At 44.2% G+C, this 20,665-nt stretch overlaps 1 protein-coding gene across 1 annotated transcript in view; it reads left to right on the top strand.

Moving 5' to 3' along the window:
* Positions 1-9,826, top strand: part of LOC116927746 (protein tiptop) — a 54,897-nt gene extending 45,071 nt beyond the window's left edge. Inside the window, 4 exon segments of the mRNA XM_032934801.2 lie at positions 2,824-2,901; positions 3,030-3,652; positions 3,654-4,457; positions 4,459-9,826. Of these exon segments, the coding sequence (XP_032790692.2) occupies positions 2,824-2,901; positions 3,030-3,652; positions 3,654-4,457; positions 4,459-6,636 (3,683 nt within the window). The 3' untranslated portion in view covers positions 6,637-9,826.
* The last annotated feature ends 10,839 nt before the right edge of the window (positions 9,827-20,665 follow it).

Here is a 20,665-nt window from a genome sequence, read left to right as displayed (position 1 = left end):
TACGCACTCAACGAAACGAGAGCTAAACAAATAGATAAAGGAAAGCGCATTGGCGGCAATTTTCGTTTTCTCCAGCCTTGTTTTTTTGTTGTTGTTGTTGTTGTTGTTTTTATATATTTCTCCCCTTCATTTTCCGCCCCACTTTGTTATCATCTACAGTCTATAAAAGCAATTAAAAACGAAGCGGGAGAAAGCCATAGAGATAGGCACGGCTATTGGAAACGAGTCCGTGGGAGGGATTGATCTTGTTGGTTGCAAGCGAGATGTAATCAGCCGGATAATTTCTGATTCATGTTCCCCGAATGTACACTGGGCCTCTCCAACATTACTCCGTTAAGCTAGATTTATCTATCAAAGGGAAGAAGAAGAAAGAGAAAAAAAGATGACGGAAGATCTTCTGTGCCTCTCTGTACAACAATACAAACATAAGACGACAAAGACAAAGACCAACGCGCCACCGATATACCCTAAACCATCAAATCACAACTCATGTGTGTGTAGGTACGTGCGTGAGAGCCGATCTTGAGTTTCGTCTTCGGCCGACATGAAGCCAAGCCGCACGGTCGTGCCAAGAACTTGATTGGAGCAACAACAGCCTCTTTCCCCCATTGCCAATGAGCAAATTGGTAGGGGACGAAGAGGAAAAGCCGTCGTCCCTCTTCTTTTGCCTTAACCGTCCCTTGCTCCTACACCGATACGCGTCCATAAATATATATACATATAAATATATATAAGAGGTCTCATGGTTGTAATCCTCTGTAATTACACATCGTTCCCAATCTCTGTGCGTCCTTTGGGCCGAGTGTAATACACAGCCGGCAATCGGCTGTGCTGTCATCGTTGCCCACAAAACTGGCGAGCCAAATGAAGCCACTGTCGTTCGTTCCTACCGTCTTACTCATCTTCATCATCATCATCATCATCAGGACTTTGAATCCCCGTGTTTGTTATTGATCTATCGACGCAAACTTTTTCTTTCGCCGCTATATAACACGTCGTCAAAAACCTTGATCGCTAACGCTATCCCCCCCTTCCGCTTTTTGTAGATATGGTTCACTTATACACCTAGACATGTATAAGAGAAACTTACGGTACATCCGTTAGCTGGGGGTCGTATCCTTTTTCTTTTTTTCTTTCTTTATAACGGCCGTGTCTCTCTATAAGAGGACGCAATGCACGAGCACTAATTAAAAGTAATGAGACGACCGGGCACTGAAAGGCGATCGGCCAAAAAGTATGCGCCTCCAGGAGCAAGCGGGGCCATTGCCTCCGTACGTGGGTACACACATCGCGCTAATTCCGACGTCAAAGACGCTTTCATTAGAGAGAAAACGCTTGGCTCTCACTTCTCTTTGCTTTTTTTTTTTTTTAACTTCTTCTTGCTTTTTGTTCAGTTTCTTTTTTGTTTGTTTCTCCACATCTTTTCTTATTTTTATTTTTTTTTGGGGGGGTTCTTACGTAACTTACGATGATGCTTTGGTTTTAGCGGTCGAGAGACAACCGAGTATATCGATTTCCAGATGGAGAAAGAGACTCTTGTTTTTGGGATCCTTTACATTTCTCTCAGCCCAGAGGAAAGGAGGGAGAAGATGAAAATGAGCGAAATGACGTCGCCTTAATTGCTTCGTTATGGAACGACTCGCTTGTCCCATTGGCTCTTGACAATCAAACTAAACGGAAATGATTCAGAATTGTTTTGTTTGTTTTTCTCTTTTGTTTAAGAGCAATAGTTATATTAATCAAAGACGAATTGAATAGAAAAGTAAAGGATTTAAAAAGAAATAGAATAAAACAATGAATTTTAAAAAATTAATTACAAAAAAAGGGGAAAGGAAATCAATTCGAAATCATTTCTGAGAAAGACAGTTGGCAAACAGTTTCTTTGATTGTGGAGAGCGAGCGGAATGAATGAGAGATGTGCGTAACGCAAACAGACACTAGAATATGAAAAGCGAGAAATGACAAGCGGAGTGACAGCCGGATGACTTGATTATCCATTGAAGGTAGACGAGAGTGTAGAGGTGTGCGCAAGTGTCAGTCAACCAGTTTTTCCCTCTTTTAGCTCCCGTTTCCCCCCTCAATTGAAGAGGCGAGGATCGAAAAGTAAAACGAAATAAAAGAGGAGTCAAAAATAAAAAGGCCTTTGCTGTGACAGATCAGACAGACAGAATAAACTCGTATGGCGCACTCCTTTATATTTTTCTTCTATCGCTCGCTGATATTCTCGTTCTCTATCTGCAAGTGTCGCTCATTTTTATTTCCCTCTTTTTCTTTTTTTTTTTTTGTGTGGATAAAACCATTCAAAATGCCACCCTTCGGGTCGACAGTTGATTGACGTTCCAGGAGAGGGCATGAGGTACCTTGTGCTACCAGCTATCCCCGCACTGTAGGTCTCTCTTCTCTTGATGACTCGTGCGCTGTCTTGACACCCGGGCTGTCCTCCTATCCCTACACCACTACACCAGAGATATAAACAACACACACACACACATCTCTCTATTTCCCCGAATCTCTCACTTGTCTTGCTTTATTTACATGAAGCCGTAGGTGCATGTGATGAGTGACGTTGACGTGCTCGGATGCCCCACTCGACGGGGAAGCTATACAGAAACCAAGCTACTGTCTTCTATATTCTAATCCGGGCCGTTTAATCCGATATTGGGCTCTTCACGGTGCCTCCCTAACCTGCTCCTGTTGGCACGTGCTCATATTCAATCTATTTCTTTCATTTTCTCTTTTCCAAACGTGTGATTGTGATAAATTGATGATTGCTGAAATCCATTATTAAATTTTAATGCTTGACATGTTTGTTTTTTGTAACAGGGGAGGAAGAATTGGCGGCGGCAGCGGCAGCGCGTGAAGCGGCAATCGCAGCCGGATTACTCGATCCAAACCAAATAGGTAAGCCATTCTTCGCGTTTCTATTGCACTTATAGCTGAATAGGCAATGATGACGACAAGATCAATGTTAATCGTCGGTTATCCAACGTATTATTTATTCTTTAAAAATTGTCGTTTCCCAATCAAAGTAGATGAATTCGAACCCGATCCGGATCAGAGCCAAGATTCCGGTTCGTCTTCTTCATCGCCAGCACGGGATGACGTGGACGAAGACGAAGCATTGAAAGAAGAGAAACCTAAGAAAGGAAGAGCTTCGCCACTTTCGCGGGGATCCATGAGCCCCGGCCGGAACAGCCCGGCACCAATCATGAGCGATCCTACTTCGGCCGCAGCCGCGGCAGCGGCTGCGGCGGCCGCTACTAACCTGCAAAATCTGCAGGCCTTTTTGGCCGCTAGCGCTGCTTTCCCGGGACTGTTATCTCACGGCGGAGCGGCTGCTGGACTCTTGGCCGGCCTACCGGGGGGTTTGCATTCAGCTCTGGCCATGCAGGGATTTCAGGGACTGCAAGGTCTACAAGGTCTGCAAGGTTTGTTTGGCTCTCTTCCGGCCGCCGCGGCGGCCACCAAACATTCGACCAATGTCATGTCTCCGCCAGCCGGTGCCATCCCATCTCCGGGAGCCGGACGCAACGCTGATATTTCCAGCATCATGGATTTCAGTAACAAACGGCCCGCTGGTGTCGGCATCAAACTGGAGAAAGGAACGGAATCCGAAATGGCTGACGACGCCCCTCCAGCACCCCGTCGCAGAGGCTGGCGGTGAGTCATCTCCTTTGGATTTGAGCTCGTCCGGTGTCCGGAAGCGAGACCGTTCGTCAGGCGGTTCTACAGCCAGCGTCGGCCCAGCCGAGAAACGCCGCTCCGATTCGATATCGGCATCGGCTGGATGGAAGTCGGCTGGCGTCTCTCACACGCCCGATGCCTGGAATGGCCACCACAAATCCGGGGTCGATGCAAAGAGTTCGTTCGCTAGTCCACCGGACGCCTCGAAAGCTCTGGAACGGATGACGGAATTGAGCCGCCTATCTGGCGAATCGAGAGCGGCAGGGGCCGGTGGTGGGCGTCAATCGGCGTGGCAAAGCCATTGGCTGAGCAAAGGAGCCGACACAGCCAAAGACGTCCTCAAGTGCGTCTGGTGCAAACTCAGCTTCGAAACGTTGGCCGCGTTGACGACGCACATGAAGGAATCCAAACATTGCGGAGTCAACGCCAGTCTCATGTCTTCAGCATCCAGCGCTTCGGGCGCGGCTGGATCGGTCAATTCCTCTCCGGTGGCGTCGTCACCTTCGTCTTCGTCGCAGCCGCATCACCAGCAGCCGCAAGCGTCACCGTCGTCCCATCAGTCGGAACGGGATCGTCTTCCGGCCGCCGCCGCCGCCTCTCATCCGCCCTCCTCGTCGGCTTCGACGACCACGTCCGGCAGGGGGCATCACTCGAGCAACAGCAATAATCACGATCTATTGCTCAAGGAATCGGGCCAGGTGCAGCTGCCTCGTAAATTAGTTCGCGGCCAGGACGTCTGGCTGGGCAAAGGAGCCGAGCAGACGCGTCAGATTCTTGAAGTGCATGTGGTGCGGTCAAAGCTTCCGCTCGCTGGCCGAGATGACCACGCACATGCAACAGACGCAGCACTACACGAACATCATCTCGCAAGAGCAGATCATCTCGTGGAAAGCGGCTGACGGCGAAGGTGGCGCCACCGGGAGCGGCGGCAAAGGATCGAGCGGATCGGGCGCCAATCACGGCCAACAACAACAACAGCAGCATCACGGCCAGCAGCAGCAGCAACAACAACAGCAGCAACAGCAGCAACAGCAGCAAACGCAACAGCAATCGCACGTCAACGCCGTGCTGACGTGCAAAGTATGCGACCAGGCGTTTGCCAGTTTGAAAGAATTGAGTTCGCACATGGTGAAGAATTCGCATTACAAAGAGCACATCATGCGATCCATCAGCGAAAGTGGTGGCCGTCGGAGACAGGCCAGGGACAAACGTAAAAAAGCGCTGCCCGTTCGTAAGTTACTGGAACTGGAACGAGCCCAGCAAGAAGCTCGATCGTTAACTCAGTTGCAGCAACAGCAACAGCAGCAAATGATTCCGGCCCAGCATCACCACCAAGGTCTGACTGAACAACAGAAAGGTGGCGGCCACACGGGCCGTATCAGCTGCGAGAAGTGCGGCGAAAAGATCGAGACGAGCTGCTTCGTCGACCACATCCGACAGTGCGTCGGCGGAAGTGGCCAGTTGATGCGCGCCGGAAGCAAGAGCAGTACTCCATCACCTTCGGTTGGCCTTCCTAAATCAGAGGCGATGAACGGATCCGGTGGCAAGACACCCAAGTCAAACCGGCATCAATCTCATGCGTCGCCGAGGGCTAGTCCGATGAGCGTCGGATCAGGCCACGGCAGCGACGCGCCACCGGCCCCTGCCGTACCGGCAGCCTCTTCTACTCCGACGAAAGCCGATGGATCGCCATCGGTTCTCAACGCAATCGAGAAACTCATCGAGAAAAGCTTCGACGCTGGCCAGGGCGCCAGCGGAGGCAAAGCCAAAGCGGCTGCCAACAACGCGACCGGATCGAACATTTTGCGCCGACTGGGCATCGACGAGAGCTTAGACTATTCCAAACCGTTGATGGACCCGATGATGACAGTCAACATGCTACGCCTTTACGGCTACGGACAGGCCGCCAGCAATCAGCAGAGAGAGCGGACAACTAGCGAGGCCAGCAGCAGCAATGCGTCGGCCGCGGCCAGCAATGGCGACCCTTCGTCGCATCCGGCGGCCCAGCAGAGAGACTCTGGAAAATCGACCCCGCGATCGGCCAATGGATCGCCGCTTCGCAGCCGCAGTCCGAGTCAGAGTCCTAGCGGAGTGGCTCATCGTCGGAGACGGAAGGATCCGTCCCCATCGCCCGTTTCTCCGGCCATGGAGGCTGACATCAACCCGTCCAGTCCGGCGGCTAGTTCCGTTGTTAGCGAACGCTCTTTGCGTTCCACCACGCCGGCCACTCAGCTGAGTTCTCCCGACGCGGCTGGACGGCGCAGTCAGAGCCAAACACCAACCGATGTGCAACCTGTTCGATCCAGCCTGAACGCCCTGTCTTCCATGTTCGAGGGCCTTTCCTCGGCCGCGGCAGCGTCTTCCTCGGCTGCAACTTCTTCTGGTGGCGGCGGAGGATTCAATCCGCTGGCCGCCCTGCAAAAGCTGTGCGACAAAACGGAAACGCACAGCCCGTCTTCGAGCGGCCGTCCCAATTCTCTTGGCGGTGCGGGAAGCAGCGCTGGCGGATCGAGCGCCAGTGGCGGTGGCTCTGGCAGCTCGGCCACCAGCTCAGCGGCTACCAATCCGGGGGCCATTTTGGCTTTCAGTTGGGCCTGTAACGACGCCGTCATGACCGATTCGATCATGAAGTGTGCCTTCTGTGATACCCAGTTCATTTCCAAGGGCGCCTACCGACACCACCTGTCCAAGATGCACTTTGTCAAGGACGCCGCCGGCGGGAGTGCATCCGCTCCGACCCCGAAGGCCGCCTCATCGGGCGGCTCTTCGTCAGCCGCCAATTCAGCCGCTGCTAAGCACTCGGCGGCAGCAAGCGGAGGCGCCAACGCCGCGTCCACTGCCGCCAGTCCCCAACCGCCTGCAGGAAGCAACAGTTTCGAGAACGAGAGCCCTCATTCCAAATTCCTCAAGTACACCGAGCTGGCCAAGCAGCTCTCCAGTAAATACGTTTGATGGCCGTCGTGTTTTTTTGGTTTTTTTTTCATCACCCACCCGTTACCTTTTTTTTTTAACGTCGCTAAATGCACCACCTGATGATTACACACACATACAAAAATGATGGACAACATTTTTGGCCGACGTACCGTGACTGTGGGGGTACCTGCTGTCGTAACTGTGAAAATGCGCAAAAAAAAAAGCAAACACGCGCGAAAAAGAAGAGAAAGTTTTTTTGTGTTTTGTTTTTGCCTGGGAATTGAAAAAGAAAATGATACAAAACAAAAGGACGTAAGAAACAAACAAACAAAAAAAAAAAAGGCACAAAAACCAATAAAGCAAAAAAACGTAGAGCATCTTGTCATAGGTTTAGATCTCCCTCTTTCTTTCATTTTTGGCCTTTCCTATCCTTCATCATTACGTGTTACATTTTATACACGTAGTGGGGCCCTTTTGGCGTTTTTTCGTGACTCACGTCTCATCACGTGCCTCTCCCGATTCCTCATCCATTAAAAATCTAAAGATTTGAAAACAAGCAAAACAAAAAAAACGAAAGATCAAACAAATTAAATTAATAAAAGAGTAATTAAACAAAACAAAAAATTACGGACAAAAAAAAATTATATTAGTTAATCACGCTCATTGACCGGCTGTCGGTTGATCATCATGTCATACACACACACACACACACACCATAGGGCAAAGTATGGCGTTCTCAATCTTCTTGTTTCTCTCCTTTTCTTCGTTTTCTTTGCCTCTTTGCTTATTTCGTTTATTGTAAAAAAAAAAAGGGAAGAAGAAACGAAGAAGGAAAAGAAAAAAGAAAAAAGAACGTAACAAAAGGGTTGACGTCCATATGAAGAGAAATATGATAGAGGAGAAGAGGAGGGCCGACGAGGAGGGAGGTGGACTGGCGCGCAGGGTTCTAATCGCATGCTGTCGGCCGGGTGATTTACACGCCGGAGCGTCACTATAAATCCGGCCGACAAGTTATGAATGCCGCCGCTAGGTACTCTTCTTCGTCGTCCGTCCTTTACAGGCATCCTTCAATCTTCAAAGGGCCAAAGCAGCAAAACATTCTCTCTCTTTCTTGCCCTTCTCTTCTCTACCATTCTTCTTCTTCTTTTTTTCTTCTTTCGACTCACACACACACACACACACACACTCTCCCTGCCTCATTCTATCCATCCCTTTTTTTTTTTTAAACTCCCGCACCGAAAGGCGAACGAGAAGCGCGAGGAGGAGTACAGGGGAAGGTGAAATTAATCATAAATTTTCCGAGGCAAATAAATAAGAAGAGGAAGGGGGGGGGAAAAAAATGTTCCTCTTCTTTTTTTTTTTGTTTCCTTTTCTTTTTTGCCTTGAACATGATGATGATGAAAAAAAAAATGAAAGGTAATAAAGTTCAAGAAGAAAGAAAAGAAGAAGAAGAAAAAAAAAGGGGCCTCTGCATGAAGTCCAAGCCAACAAATCAAAGCGCTGGACGGGCATCTCTTCTTGATTTTTTCTTTTTTTTTCGAGGTTTGCTCCGGCTCGCTGGCCCAACCTAAAAAAGCGCGCATACATATAAATATATACATATTACTACTACTACTATTACTACCACTACTATATATATATATATTATATATAAAGTTATACATAAATATACCCCCTTTGGCTTGATTTGAGCCGGTCAGATTTTCTTTTCTTTTTCTTTTTGATACCCGAAGTCACGGCCGTTCGACGTACAGTAATTCGTTTTGTGTGTGTGTGTGTGTGTGTTGCTGTTGTTCTGTTTTCCGTTTGGAGGGTTCAGTCTCTCTCTCTCTCTCGCTCGCTGACAGAAGGGCAATATTACTATTACCTACTATTATTGCTACATGTATATTTTCATTGGTCTATGCCGTTGCGTTCTTGTTTCACCGTTTAAAAAAAAAAAAAAACTAAAAGGAAAAAAAACGGCCCTGTCTTTATGTCGAAAAAAAAAAATGATTCCACACACAGACACACAACAAACGGCTGCGAGCTGTTTGTGGTTGCATCATACACCCACTGTTCCATTTGTCATCTTTCGTTTTCTCGCTGCTTCACCGAAAATGTCACTCGCTCCCTCTCTCTATCGTCTGCCAGATATGAACAAGAGCAACGAAAGAAGAGGGAAAGAAATGAAAAATCATTTATACATATAAATATACATAACATAATACATGACGTGCACACAATCAATCGGTTTTTGGAGAAATGTCTTTGTCTCCTGTATTGGACAACCCCCCACCCAATCTCTCTCTCTCTGGCTGTCTGGGCGTTTTTCTTTTTTTTTTTGTGGTCTTCTTTAGTGTGTGTGTGTGTGTGTGTGTGTCACCCCAATCGTTCGCTCGTCTATTTACAAACAAACAAAAAAAATCTATTCCAATTGATTCTTCCTTTTTTTTTTTAATTCTTTTGTCTCTCCTCTTCATTCTCTCCATTTTGGTGTGCGCAATGATGATGATGAACTATGACGTAATTCACCTGCGTGCGTGATCCCACCTGGCAACCACACACGAAAAAAAATAAAAAAATAAAAAATAAAAGGAAGGAAATTAATGATCCCGGTTCCTATATATATATATATACATATATTTTATCTCTTTTAATTTATCCGTGCGTGAGTGTGTCTACTTGTGTGTTACCGGACTGCCCACCTTCCTTCGTTCTTGTCTCTAATGATTCTGATGATTCTTTGCTCTTCCTTTTTATTATTTTGTGTTTTTTTTTTTTTGTGTGCCACTGGCTGCAAATCGTTTGGATTGTATTAGTTTTTTTTTTCTTTTCTCCCCTCTTTTGTTTTCTTTCATTTGTTATCGACTCTTTCTGGTGAAAAATTCCAATCTCTTTCAAATCAAATACGTACCGTACATTGAATCAATAATACGTGCAAAGATGTCTTTTGTCTCATTTTTTTTATTTCTCCCTGCCCATCCTATTCCCCCCCCCCCTTACATATGATTATCTCCCTATTGATCTATTATTATCTGTTCCCTCCCGCTATATTATCTCCCTTTTACGTATCTTTTTTTGTTCTCTCTCTCTCTCTCTCTCTCTCAAAAAATGATCAGTATTCGTTGCTTGATTGGACATGTTGGATTTTTTTTTTTAAGTGTTTCCCTTTTTATTTTCGATTTATTTTGCGAGCGCCATCTTGTTTATTACACATGACTGAAAAAAACAAAAGAAAACAAAACAAATGAAAAGACTTGTTGCTTTATTCTGCTCACACGCAAAGACGAAAAATGTGTCGGTACGAACGGATCTTAAATATTTAACAACTCGGAATATGACGAACCTGATCTCGTGACATTCTAATCAAACTTGAATTGATCAAAACCGGAGAAGCGAAGAAAACAAACTAGAGAGAAATCAGGTCTCTCTGCGACAGAGTGACTTTCAAGAAAACCAAACAATTTTGACATGGTTCGAAATTGAAAATCTTCTCGTTTTTTATCGACAGTTAGTCTTGCAACTTTGATTGGCCCACTCTCTCCATCTAACCGGAAAAATCAAAAACAAATTCATCAATGACGAGCCTAACACGACAGCTGCGATTTCCTTTGTTGGACATCGACTGTTTCCATTGAATACAAAATCATTTATAATAACAGGCATGTGTACAGAAATCGACATAATTTGTTGTTAGGACTGGGGGAAAACAAAAAGAAAAATGTTCCGTCCTTTTCGTAGAGATTCTGATGTACCACCACCGCTGAGGGGTGATCTCATTCGATTCGCCGCGGCCCGAACGATATCACACAGGCACCATGAACTGGCCCATAAATCACGTCATTCCCAGCCGTCGTCCAGTCGCCCTGCCGTCGAAAGGTTGGGCCCAACGATACGTACGGGCCGTTGCGCGGCCGGTGACTTTTTTTATTTATTTCATTTTTATAATATGCGTATCTATACAATGGCTATGTGAAATTGTCGGAATGGGAATTGAAGGCGAGGACTCGAGGACGGATCATTGAGGCAAACTGTCGAGTTGTATATATAAAAATGACGCAATCACCACGTCCGTCTCTCATGCCCTCACCGCCTCTTGCCTCACTCGTCAGATAAATAAATAAAAAAAAAAAGAAGCCGGCCTTTCCGTGATGACGAGAGTCCGTTCGTCACATCGCCTCGGGTTGTAATTAAATGCAAGCGCGACTTTATCGTGTCAGCAAAAAGGAAAGGTGGTGGCCGTCGTATGGTATCTCGTTTACTTTCCTCTTCTTCTCTTTCATTTAAGTACTTTGTTTTTGTATTTTCTTTTTCTTTTCTTTCTCCTCTTTTTTTTTTTTGAAAATTCCGTCCGTCTGCCTTACAACGCAAGAACAAAAGGTTCCGCATGTTTCTGACCTGGCCTCTATCATTTTGATTATAAAAAGAAAATGGCGTAACATTTGGACCGTCAAACCGACAGCCATAAATACATCAGATAAAATACGACTTGTATATAATATCCACTGTGTGCATGTGCTTTATAAGCAGCTATCTACAGTTACGCAGTAGAGCGGCAGGTATATACATACACGTCTGCATCGCTAACTAGACTACGAGCGCAGTTAGTGTACGCATACACTGTACTTAACTGCAACTCCACAACCGGGGATTATAAAAAGAACCGCTTCATAGTTCAGACCGTTTCCCCCTGTTTTGTTCTGCTAGTCCTCTTGCAGCAAAAGTCTATGGAAATTGAGACGGAAAGAAAGCAGGAGAAAGAGAGGCGTGGGGTCGGCTGGTTCAACCCGGCCCACGAAAATGCACTGCGTGACCCGAACAAGCGGAGAGAATGAACGAGAAAAAGAAATGGAAAACAAAAAACAAAAACCCAAAAAAAAGGGGGAAACAAGAGAAGGAAAGAAATATTGCCTATGTGTATGGACATACAGACAATATTACAATATATACAACAGTATGTATACATATATATATAAACCGGTATATACCTGCACTGCTGCCGAGGCGGCGGCAGTGAGCTGACGTGACGCCTTACCTAATCATGTGGAGAGCAGCGGCAAACCATCAAATTCCACCTTCTACATTTTTCTCTCTCTCTTTTTTCTTTTTCGTTCAACGTTTTTATACGACCGTGGCGCGTATCTAACAATTAAGCCGAGTTGAAGCTTGATTAACAAACGAAGGCCATCCATGTAACTTTTTGGCTCCAGATGAAGCCAGACTGTCAGATTAACGAGAAACGCACTCAAAAAAAGAAGTACAGTATAAACTCGTCTGGGTTAGTTAAGAGTTTTTTTCTTTTTCTTTTCTACAATATACGCTGTAGCTATAATAGTAATCCACCACCATCAAGGCTATTTCATATGCATAATACAGTGTATATTTAAATCAAGAAAGAATGAAATCCTTAAAAAAGAAAAAGAGGGGGAAGAATTGGGACGTAGTTCGTTAGATGTTTTATTTTCGTTCATCATCTATGTCGTGATGGTCTAGCGAAGAAGTGTGTCTCTTTCTTGTTCTCTCGTCATTCATTATCGGATGGCCATCGGACAAAAGACGTGATTGACAGCTCATTAACAAGACACGCGGGAGCAGCAACGCTGTGGCTACTAGCGTCTCGTGTCACCTGCCAACTTGTCTTCTTTTCTGATCAATCCAGTTGCTTGGCTCTCTTCGACGTAATCAACGCTGTCCTCTTACTCTATACGACTAGAACATTCACTCTTTTCATTTGATCTGATTTTTCCTTTTTCTTCTCATTGCGTGTCAACCGATGAACCGTGATGAATAACTCGCGTCGTGACCCGTGATGGTGAACTGGTTTCGGCAATCTCCGCTCTTGATTTATTTCTCACTGTCCAAATTTGTGTTGGTCTTTTTGTGCCAACGCCTACTCTCTTTTATCTCGCCTTCAGCTTCAAATCGAAAGCCATCAAATCGTTTGCCACCCATCCGATCGTCAACACGAGATTTCTCATCTTCTCTAAATAACAAATAGATCTTTCTTTTGGTTAGGGTCAAACGTCTCGTACCCGCCCCTCCCCCCTTTTTCCTTTCTTTCGTAACACTTGAGATGCAATCGCATTTTTTGTTAGCTGGAATGGACTAGTGTTGAAACGCGACGGTCACATCATTTCTCTCTTAGCAAGTCGATTGGAAATCGAGACCTATTATCACCATCCACAAATAGGAAATCGAGTGTTTCTTCTCTCGTTTTTGAAACATTTTTTTCCCCTCGTTCTATTCCCGCATTTTTTTTGTGTGGCTTCCTTAGCCCCGTTTGATCGCATTTTGTTGGGGAGAGGGGCGCGCGATAGTCTGAGCGGCGTCCATAATAAATGGCCTAGTTGTCCATCAAAGAGACGGAACGCGGCCGCGGTTAGAGACTATAGCAGATTTAGATAACAAAGAAAATAAAAGTGAGAGGGTCATTCTAAGATTCGACACACACACACAAAAAGGCCGCGCTATCTGACGACATTCCCCCCTCGCACCAGAAAAAAAAAAAAAACATCAATGGATGTCAGCAACGAATCAGTGGCAAACGAGGCCTCCCTTTTTTTTTGGCCCCGTTGGTTTTCTTTTTTTCTTTCTATCTAAAAGCGGTGGAAAAACATCAACGTTTACAACCTTGTTACTCACGTCTCCGCGGATCAAACGTTGCTGATAACGATTACGAATATAAATATGTCAAGTCTAGCGCGTTGTATTTCTCTCTCGTCTCAAGTCTTTTATTGGACCGCTCATTACGTCCGGCACTTGTCCTGCGTCATCTGCATTTTCTCTCTCTCTCTCTCCTTCTCTCTTTCCCTGCCTCTCTATGACTTAGACCTCCGTGTTGAATTATGTTTATTATCGGTTCGGTTTTTTTCGTTCCAACACATCCGCCATACTTGTCGGAATCTTTTGAAAATAGGATGTCGAAACTCTCGGAATGGTTTTTCCTTTTTTCCGTGTATGTCATGGTATAAAAAGATTATTAATGGATTTTCGGTTCATGACAACATTGATTTTCCTTCTCTCCCACCCTTCCACCCCCAACGTCTTGATGGATTTGTTGTTGAATTTTTGCTGTCATCTCTCTTTCCTCGATGACCCCCTCTCTGAACGATCAAGACGGAGATGTAACAGGCAGAGCCATCTAGCGGATTCTAGTGCGTAGTCTCCTGTTCGCTCGAATTTGGAGAAATCGGAAAATATAAAGAAAAACAAAAAGGAAAAGAAGTGGGGGGGATAAAAACGAAAGGAAAATAAACATTTTGAGTCTACATACCACTCTACTGGTTTTATTTTTATCAAATCCTCAAAAATGTAGATGTTGATTTAATAGAGAAGGTGGTAGTGGGTACCGGCACCGGTCGGTGAAATGATTGAAAAAAAAAAAAAGGGAAAAATCTCATCCATCATCACGACCGAATAGCTTTTTGTGTGTGTGGATCAGATGGCATTCTCTAATAGACAGAGTACCTGGAGTCATTCGATCGTAGTATTAAGCAAAGGCCACTTCATCCTTGACGGGTTTCAACTATCCGATGACGATCATGTTTCCCCCTCCTTTCTCTATACCGTCCTCTAGTTTTTCTTCTTAATCTTTCACTTTTACATCGAATCATTTTCTTTTTTTGAAGGAAAATGAAATATCATACAATGTGCTTGAGTTCGTGTTCAACCCATCAACAAAAATAATCAAACAAAATAAAAAGGCGTCCGTCGAATTGAATCCAGGCGTCGCAAACCTTCCTCCTCCACCCAATGTACCTTCTTCTTCTCTTCAAACAATGGCGCATGTTTTTTTTCACACGCTTTGCCGCTGCTGGGTGTATATATACAGTATATATATATATATATCTCTTTCTCCCTCTCCCTTCCCCTTCTTCTTATTTAGTCAGCGTTTGGCGTCGTGTTATTTTTACACATTTGATAGACCGACCGGAACAAATGCCGTTTTCACTTTCCATGGATGTGTAGGCAGACAGACGGGGAAAAGGTGTTTCATATTCTTTAGCGTCGAGTACTTAGTCCCTTTTTTTTTTTTTAATATCTTTTTAGTGCCGTGCAAGTCTATAAGAGCCAAATCGCGACCATAAACGTAATTTTCACTCCTTTTTTTTTTTTTTTTGTTTTCTCGCCTTAAAAAAAAAAAAAAAAAAAAAAACCTGAAACTTTCAATTTGTCAAGTAATGGACCGTTCTGGATTGTTACCAAAAAGAAAAATGGTAATAATAACAAAGCAATAACTCGATGTGGTCGGACATTGTTTCCTTCCAACTTCTTTATGTGGGTTAATGTCTTTTCCACCCAAGGCGAAGGATAGGCTTCAAAACTATATATATTTTTTTTTCTTTCGTTTTTCTTGCTTCTCACCGAAGAATTCAACGTGCATATATTCTGCCGTCTACCGTATTTTTCAAAAGTGATTATTATTTTTAATTTCCCTCCACGTTTAGCGAATTTTCGTACACCTATAAGAATTGCCATTCTCAATTGGGGACGTTAAAAAGTTCGTTCACGCCAATTCAATCGGAGAAATTGATCTATGCTGTGTGTCTATCTCTCTTCGCTTGAAAATTGAAAAAGAATGAAAAAAAAAAAATAATAATAATAATAAATATAAAAAAAAAGCTTTTAATGCTCGTGTGGGCCGCAATGGGAAACGGCACAAAGTTGTTGTGTGCCCTGGTACACAGCCATTATTAAAGTTATATTGTCGGAGCACCAACAGCAGGGCGCGCTCATTATGGCGCTTAATTAATTTGGTGCCAATCTAACGACGACACGCTAGTCGTTAAAAAAAAAAAAAAAAAATAATAGAAATAAAATAGACGTACGGGAGAATGAACGCGCAGGCATGGGAATAAGAGATTCAGAAAGAGCAACACATGCAACGTATCCGTTGCTTCGTTCATTTTTCCTTCATCATTTTTTTGTTCTTTTCTTCATCTTCTTGTTTCTCTCTGTTATTGCTGGTTTCTAACATTTCTTTCTCGTTCGTTCTTTGGCTCCACTCATCCGCATTAGGCCATTACACGACAGATCGCTAATAATCGTTAAAGGATTTGTATATTATCATCCGATGAGAACAACCTCACCCGTCACACACAACAGACCGCAAATTCAATTAAAGCGACGACTCTTTTCCTGTCTCTGTGCGCTCGTTCTCCTTCATCGCATTGAATCGTTTTTATCGATAAAAAAAACAAAACAAAAGAGAAACATTTTGAAAAAGAGAACGCAAGAAAATTATTTGAAAATATGAAGAACTGTACATATATACGCATATAGATATCGCCCATTTCTTTTATTGAGCTCTGATTAAATTTCGTATACATATACATAAATATACTGTACGTACAGTATACGTCTATATCTTATTTATAAATAAAAATATCATAGAATTGTGATGGACGGGGGCACACACAAAAAAAATGATACGGAGACAGCCGGTAGGAGCAAAGAGCCGCAAAGCTAACGGCGGCTGCTTGCATCGTTCGAATAACATATAGGATCCGGATATCTAATCGTGAAAAAAATAAAGTTAAAGAAAAGAAGAAAAAAGGAATAATATGCAGGACGCAACTGTATATATATATATATAATAAAAGAAAAAGAATGGATGCATAGATGGGTGGGTGTTTTTGCTGAAAGGGAGACGACTACATCAGGATTTATGGGTTTGATAGTTTTTCGTGTGAAAAAGAAAAAAGGCCGAATGAGAACAAACGGAATAGAAGAAGAGGTGAAACGACATTTTTGGCAGGCAGGGCAAAAGGGTCTAGCCGAAAGAAAAAGAAAAGGCCAGTCCATCCAATGCAGCGGTGGATGCCCCCCCTCTCTCCTTTTTTGTATACAAGCGCGGCTGAACAGCTCGGGCATAAACGCGCACCTCTCGACGCGGCAACTGACGAAATATGAGCGTCGCCGCGTCGATAACTTATGGCAAACGTCAGGGGGGGCGACCGTAATAGAAGGATCGACACGAAACGAGAAAATGGAGAAGGGGATGAAAGTGAGAGAAAAGCATTGGAACACATATAATACACACACGCACAAGAAAATATATATCTAGTATAGGAAAGAAAATGTAAAAAAAAGGAGAACAAGCGAGCAAAAAAAAAGAGAGAGAGAGGGTTCTCCGGCTAGTTTATGGAATGGCAGAGCGGCGTCATGGGCGTCACCGTCATCGCTTTTGCCTGTGCACACACCACACACACAGACACACACGTATCAGCAGCCCAAAGCGTAAATTCTGTATATATATATATAAATATATATATAATATCCGTGTCGTCTTGCCGTCTTTCTTCTTTTGGAAGGGTAGGAGGATAGCGGCGCAGCAGCTGCTGTCTGCCTCATCACTGAAATGTCCTCTTTAACTCATCCCCAAAAACAGAATAGGCAATATCTCGGCGGATGCCATTGATCCGATAAAGCATTCTTCACAGTATGGGCTTCTCGGCTTTGATTATATGAAACTTCAGACGGACCAGCATTTTTCAATTCTGGCAGCTTCGTCCCTTATTTTCGATTTGATTTGATTCTTTTCTTTTTAAATCACGCTAAAGCCTAACATCATCCAATCAAACTGAGAAATGATAAAAAATAATGAGAAAATCAGCAAAGATTTTACGTATCACGTAGACTCTTTGCTTCGCTGTGTGTGTATAATACACACTAGCCCGTTCGGCCATTTCCCCGAGAGACTTGCGAACAGACTTTGGACGGTGCCCCCTAGAAACTGGAACATCAGACATCCATCACGGGGGGTGTGTGTTGTCCCTTTCTCTCTCTTTTTTTTTTCACGGTGCGACATGGATATCACATCTTGCGGGTCTTTTCGTTAGCAGTTTGCTAAGAAAAGGAAAAAAAAAAAGCACATCACAGTGAGTCCTCCCATCTTACACCTCTGGGTCTCTCTGAGGCTTCTTCTTCTTCTCCGTTGTTGTCATTGCTCGGACAGCTCTTTTCTCTCTTCTTCTTCTCTGATATCAGTCGCTGCCCTACGGAAGAAGAAGAAAAAAGAAGAAGTGAACGAGAGATGCGCGCAAAAGAGTCACGACGCCAGTCCATTAAGTGAGACACATCAGTAGCAGACTGACCCGACATCTACTCTTTGTCTATATCTCTATTCCCTCTTTTTGTTTTTGTTGGTTTCTATTTATTTACGAACACAACACGTCCTACTCTTGTTGTCCGTCGCTTTCTTTCTTTTCTCTCTCTCTCTCTCTCCTGCCCGTCAACCACCTATCCAAACCGCAAAGCAAACAAAAACAAAAATCTCCAGTCGAATAGAAAACAGCCGAATCGTGTTTGGCGATTGATTCGATTACATTTTTTCTTAACAGATGCTCTGTCTGTCCGTTCACGTTTTGTTTTTTTCTTTCTTCTTTCTTTCAGCCTTTTAAATGATTCAATCTCTCCGTCGACGAGGAATCCCTTCGCCTGCCACTATACGCAAATCGATCGCACCCGTCCATCCATCAATTTGAATAAGCCCGTGAGCTTCGTGATTGACCGTGTTGCAAAGAGGGGCGTTGGCTTTTATCCGCGCTCCATTACGGTGACTTGACGAGAACGACGAGGTAAAATAATGCCATACATCAAAGTTCATTTGTTACAACTCCGTGTGTGTTATTTGAAACGAAAAAAAAAAGAATTAATAAATGAGAAGAAGAAAATAAGAAAAAAACAGAGTTTTGACAATTTAAAAAGAGACGTCAGTTTGTAGTTCCATCTGGTGCCATTTTAGGCCCTCCGATCGATTGTGTCTTTTTTTTTCCGGGGTGTTCCCATCACGTTTTAAAATTCTAACTTAATCAGGAAATATAGAGACACGTAGAGCAAAGCGGGTGCTGAGGAGTTTTTAATCAAGGCAGATGGAGTCTCTGTGGGAGTTTGCAAATGCATAGACCAACGATAGTACAACACAGGGCGATACTCTACTTGTATATAACTAAAACACACACACACACACACACAGAGTCTATATGGGAAAAGGAGCAAAAGGGAGTGAGGGGAGGATTGAGGCCGTCAGAAAGCAAAAAGATGGACGTGGGCACGATATTTACGACATTTGACGAGAGTGAGGGCGCCCGCACCGTCAAACCCCACGCACACATCGATGCCATATAGAAGTGCCGTAGACTCTGCCATTCGCCTATAAGCTCCCGTACGTACATCGATGGGCTGTGTGCATGGTAGCTCCGTATCATCAAACGACTCCGCCGAGGCGTCATACATCACCTTTATGACACCCATCTTCATTTTCATATTTCATATTTGCATTTTCCCCTCCCTGTCTTTTTTCTTCTTCTTTCCTTTCTGATATTTATATACAATAGATGTCTATGTTCCATGTGCATGTGTGTAAGAGGGGAAAAAAAGGAGAGAGATACGTTTACATAATAGAAACCCACGCATATCTAGGCAGCACTATATATACAATATACGGTCCTAACTCGGCTAGCAACAGCAGGAAGCAAAGAACGTCTAGTTTATCCCTTGACGAAGAGATAAACTGTACAAGAGACACACACTCATCCAAATGAAACAGAAAAAAACAAACAAACAAATTAAAATGGTTAAAGGATTTTTTGTTTTTGGTTTGAAAAAATAAAAAAATACTCCACCCCGTACGGTGTCGTAAATCAAGACAGTTTTAATGGCTAATTAGGTCTTTGTTGTGAAGCCCCTCGGCCCTGATGGCGATGCGTATTATACCAAGGCTTGACTGTGTATATCGCACTGTAATGTAGCAACCGGCTCGACTGGTTCTCACTGGGACGGATGAAATCCGGATCACACCGAACCTCGTCGTCCTTTTATGCGCACGTCTTGGCGAGTGATCTGTTCCATCATCTCTCGGAAAATATCAAGTCAGACATGAAGTGCATCATTATGGGTTTAAAAAATACTTTTTTCCAGTTGTGGCTATATGAACAGAAAAACAAAACCAAAAAAGATTTCGACTTTTGGTTCCGCTCCGATCATTCAACCACCACTTCCCTGGGCCGTTCAAATGTTCTATTCGATAATGATGTTGTTGTTGTTTTTCAACTAATGACCGAAAAAAAGGATCAACTGATGATTATCAACCCCCCCTTATAAGACAGGTGTGCTGCATCCATTGCTTCGCATTCTGATGAAGGCAAAAGGACGAGAAAGAGAGAAGAGATCCATCGCAACACGGACAAAATGGAGGGGCGGATGATGATGGGGGGGCCGCCTAACCGACACGTGTTATTGCCGCTTGTGGAATATCGAGAGAGGGAAGAAGGAAACTGGCGGCTACCCTCTTCTTTTTCTGCTGGGATGTTGACGGGTATTGATGGCGCTGCTTGTTCCAACAACAACAATAACAAAAGAAGGAGATCCTCCTCTCTTTTTACCGTCTTTTTTCCTTCTTTTTCTCTCTATCTGTCCCTTCTTTTCTTCTTTTTTCATCTTCTGATGAACTTGCACGCCTGTCCGAGACATCAGACTGTTCCAAATCGGCACGAGGCACCGCGATTCTCGAAGGAGATGCCGGAGATGATGTGTTGACATTCTTTTGTTCCGCAACAGCATCGCATTTTCGAGTTCTTTTAGTGAGCAAACAAAAAGGGAAAGGCCATTTTGCGGGTAGACGTTCGATCAAAATTTGGACCGGTCGTCATTCGTTGACGGACAACAGATGAACAGCTGCCAAAAAAAAAAAAAAAAACGGGGTGTCCAGTGTGTTGAGAAGAGTTTTTGTGTGTGTGTATGTGGACAAGTCGATCGATACGAGTTGATTGATCCGTCAGCGACGCCCTTCCGGCGCCGATCCAAGCCCAGGCGATAAAACCTATTGTGTTACATATACATAACTGTTGTACGTGTATACGAATCTATTTTTATTTGTTTTTCTTTAAAAATAAAATGAAAACAAAAACCGAAAAAAAAGAAAAGCGGATAAGAAGATAATGATGACGAAGAAGAAAGGGAAAAATAGAAATCCGCCGACGTCAACATGTACACAATTCTCTGCGGAGCTAAAGAGGCGCGCACGCACGAGACAACAGCGACTGCGGGAGGATCGATCGCGATTGCCGGCTCGTAAATCAATGAC

The sequence above is a fragment of the Daphnia magna genome, linkage group LG1 (genome assembly GCF_020631705.1).
Source record: "Daphnia magna isolate NIES linkage group LG1, ASM2063170v1.1, whole genome shotgun sequence".
In the NCBI taxonomy this organism is placed as follows: Eukaryota; Metazoa; Arthropoda; class Branchiopoda; order Diplostraca; family Daphniidae; genus Daphnia; species Daphnia magna.
This window is presented reverse-complemented; position numbering and strand designations above follow the sequence as displayed.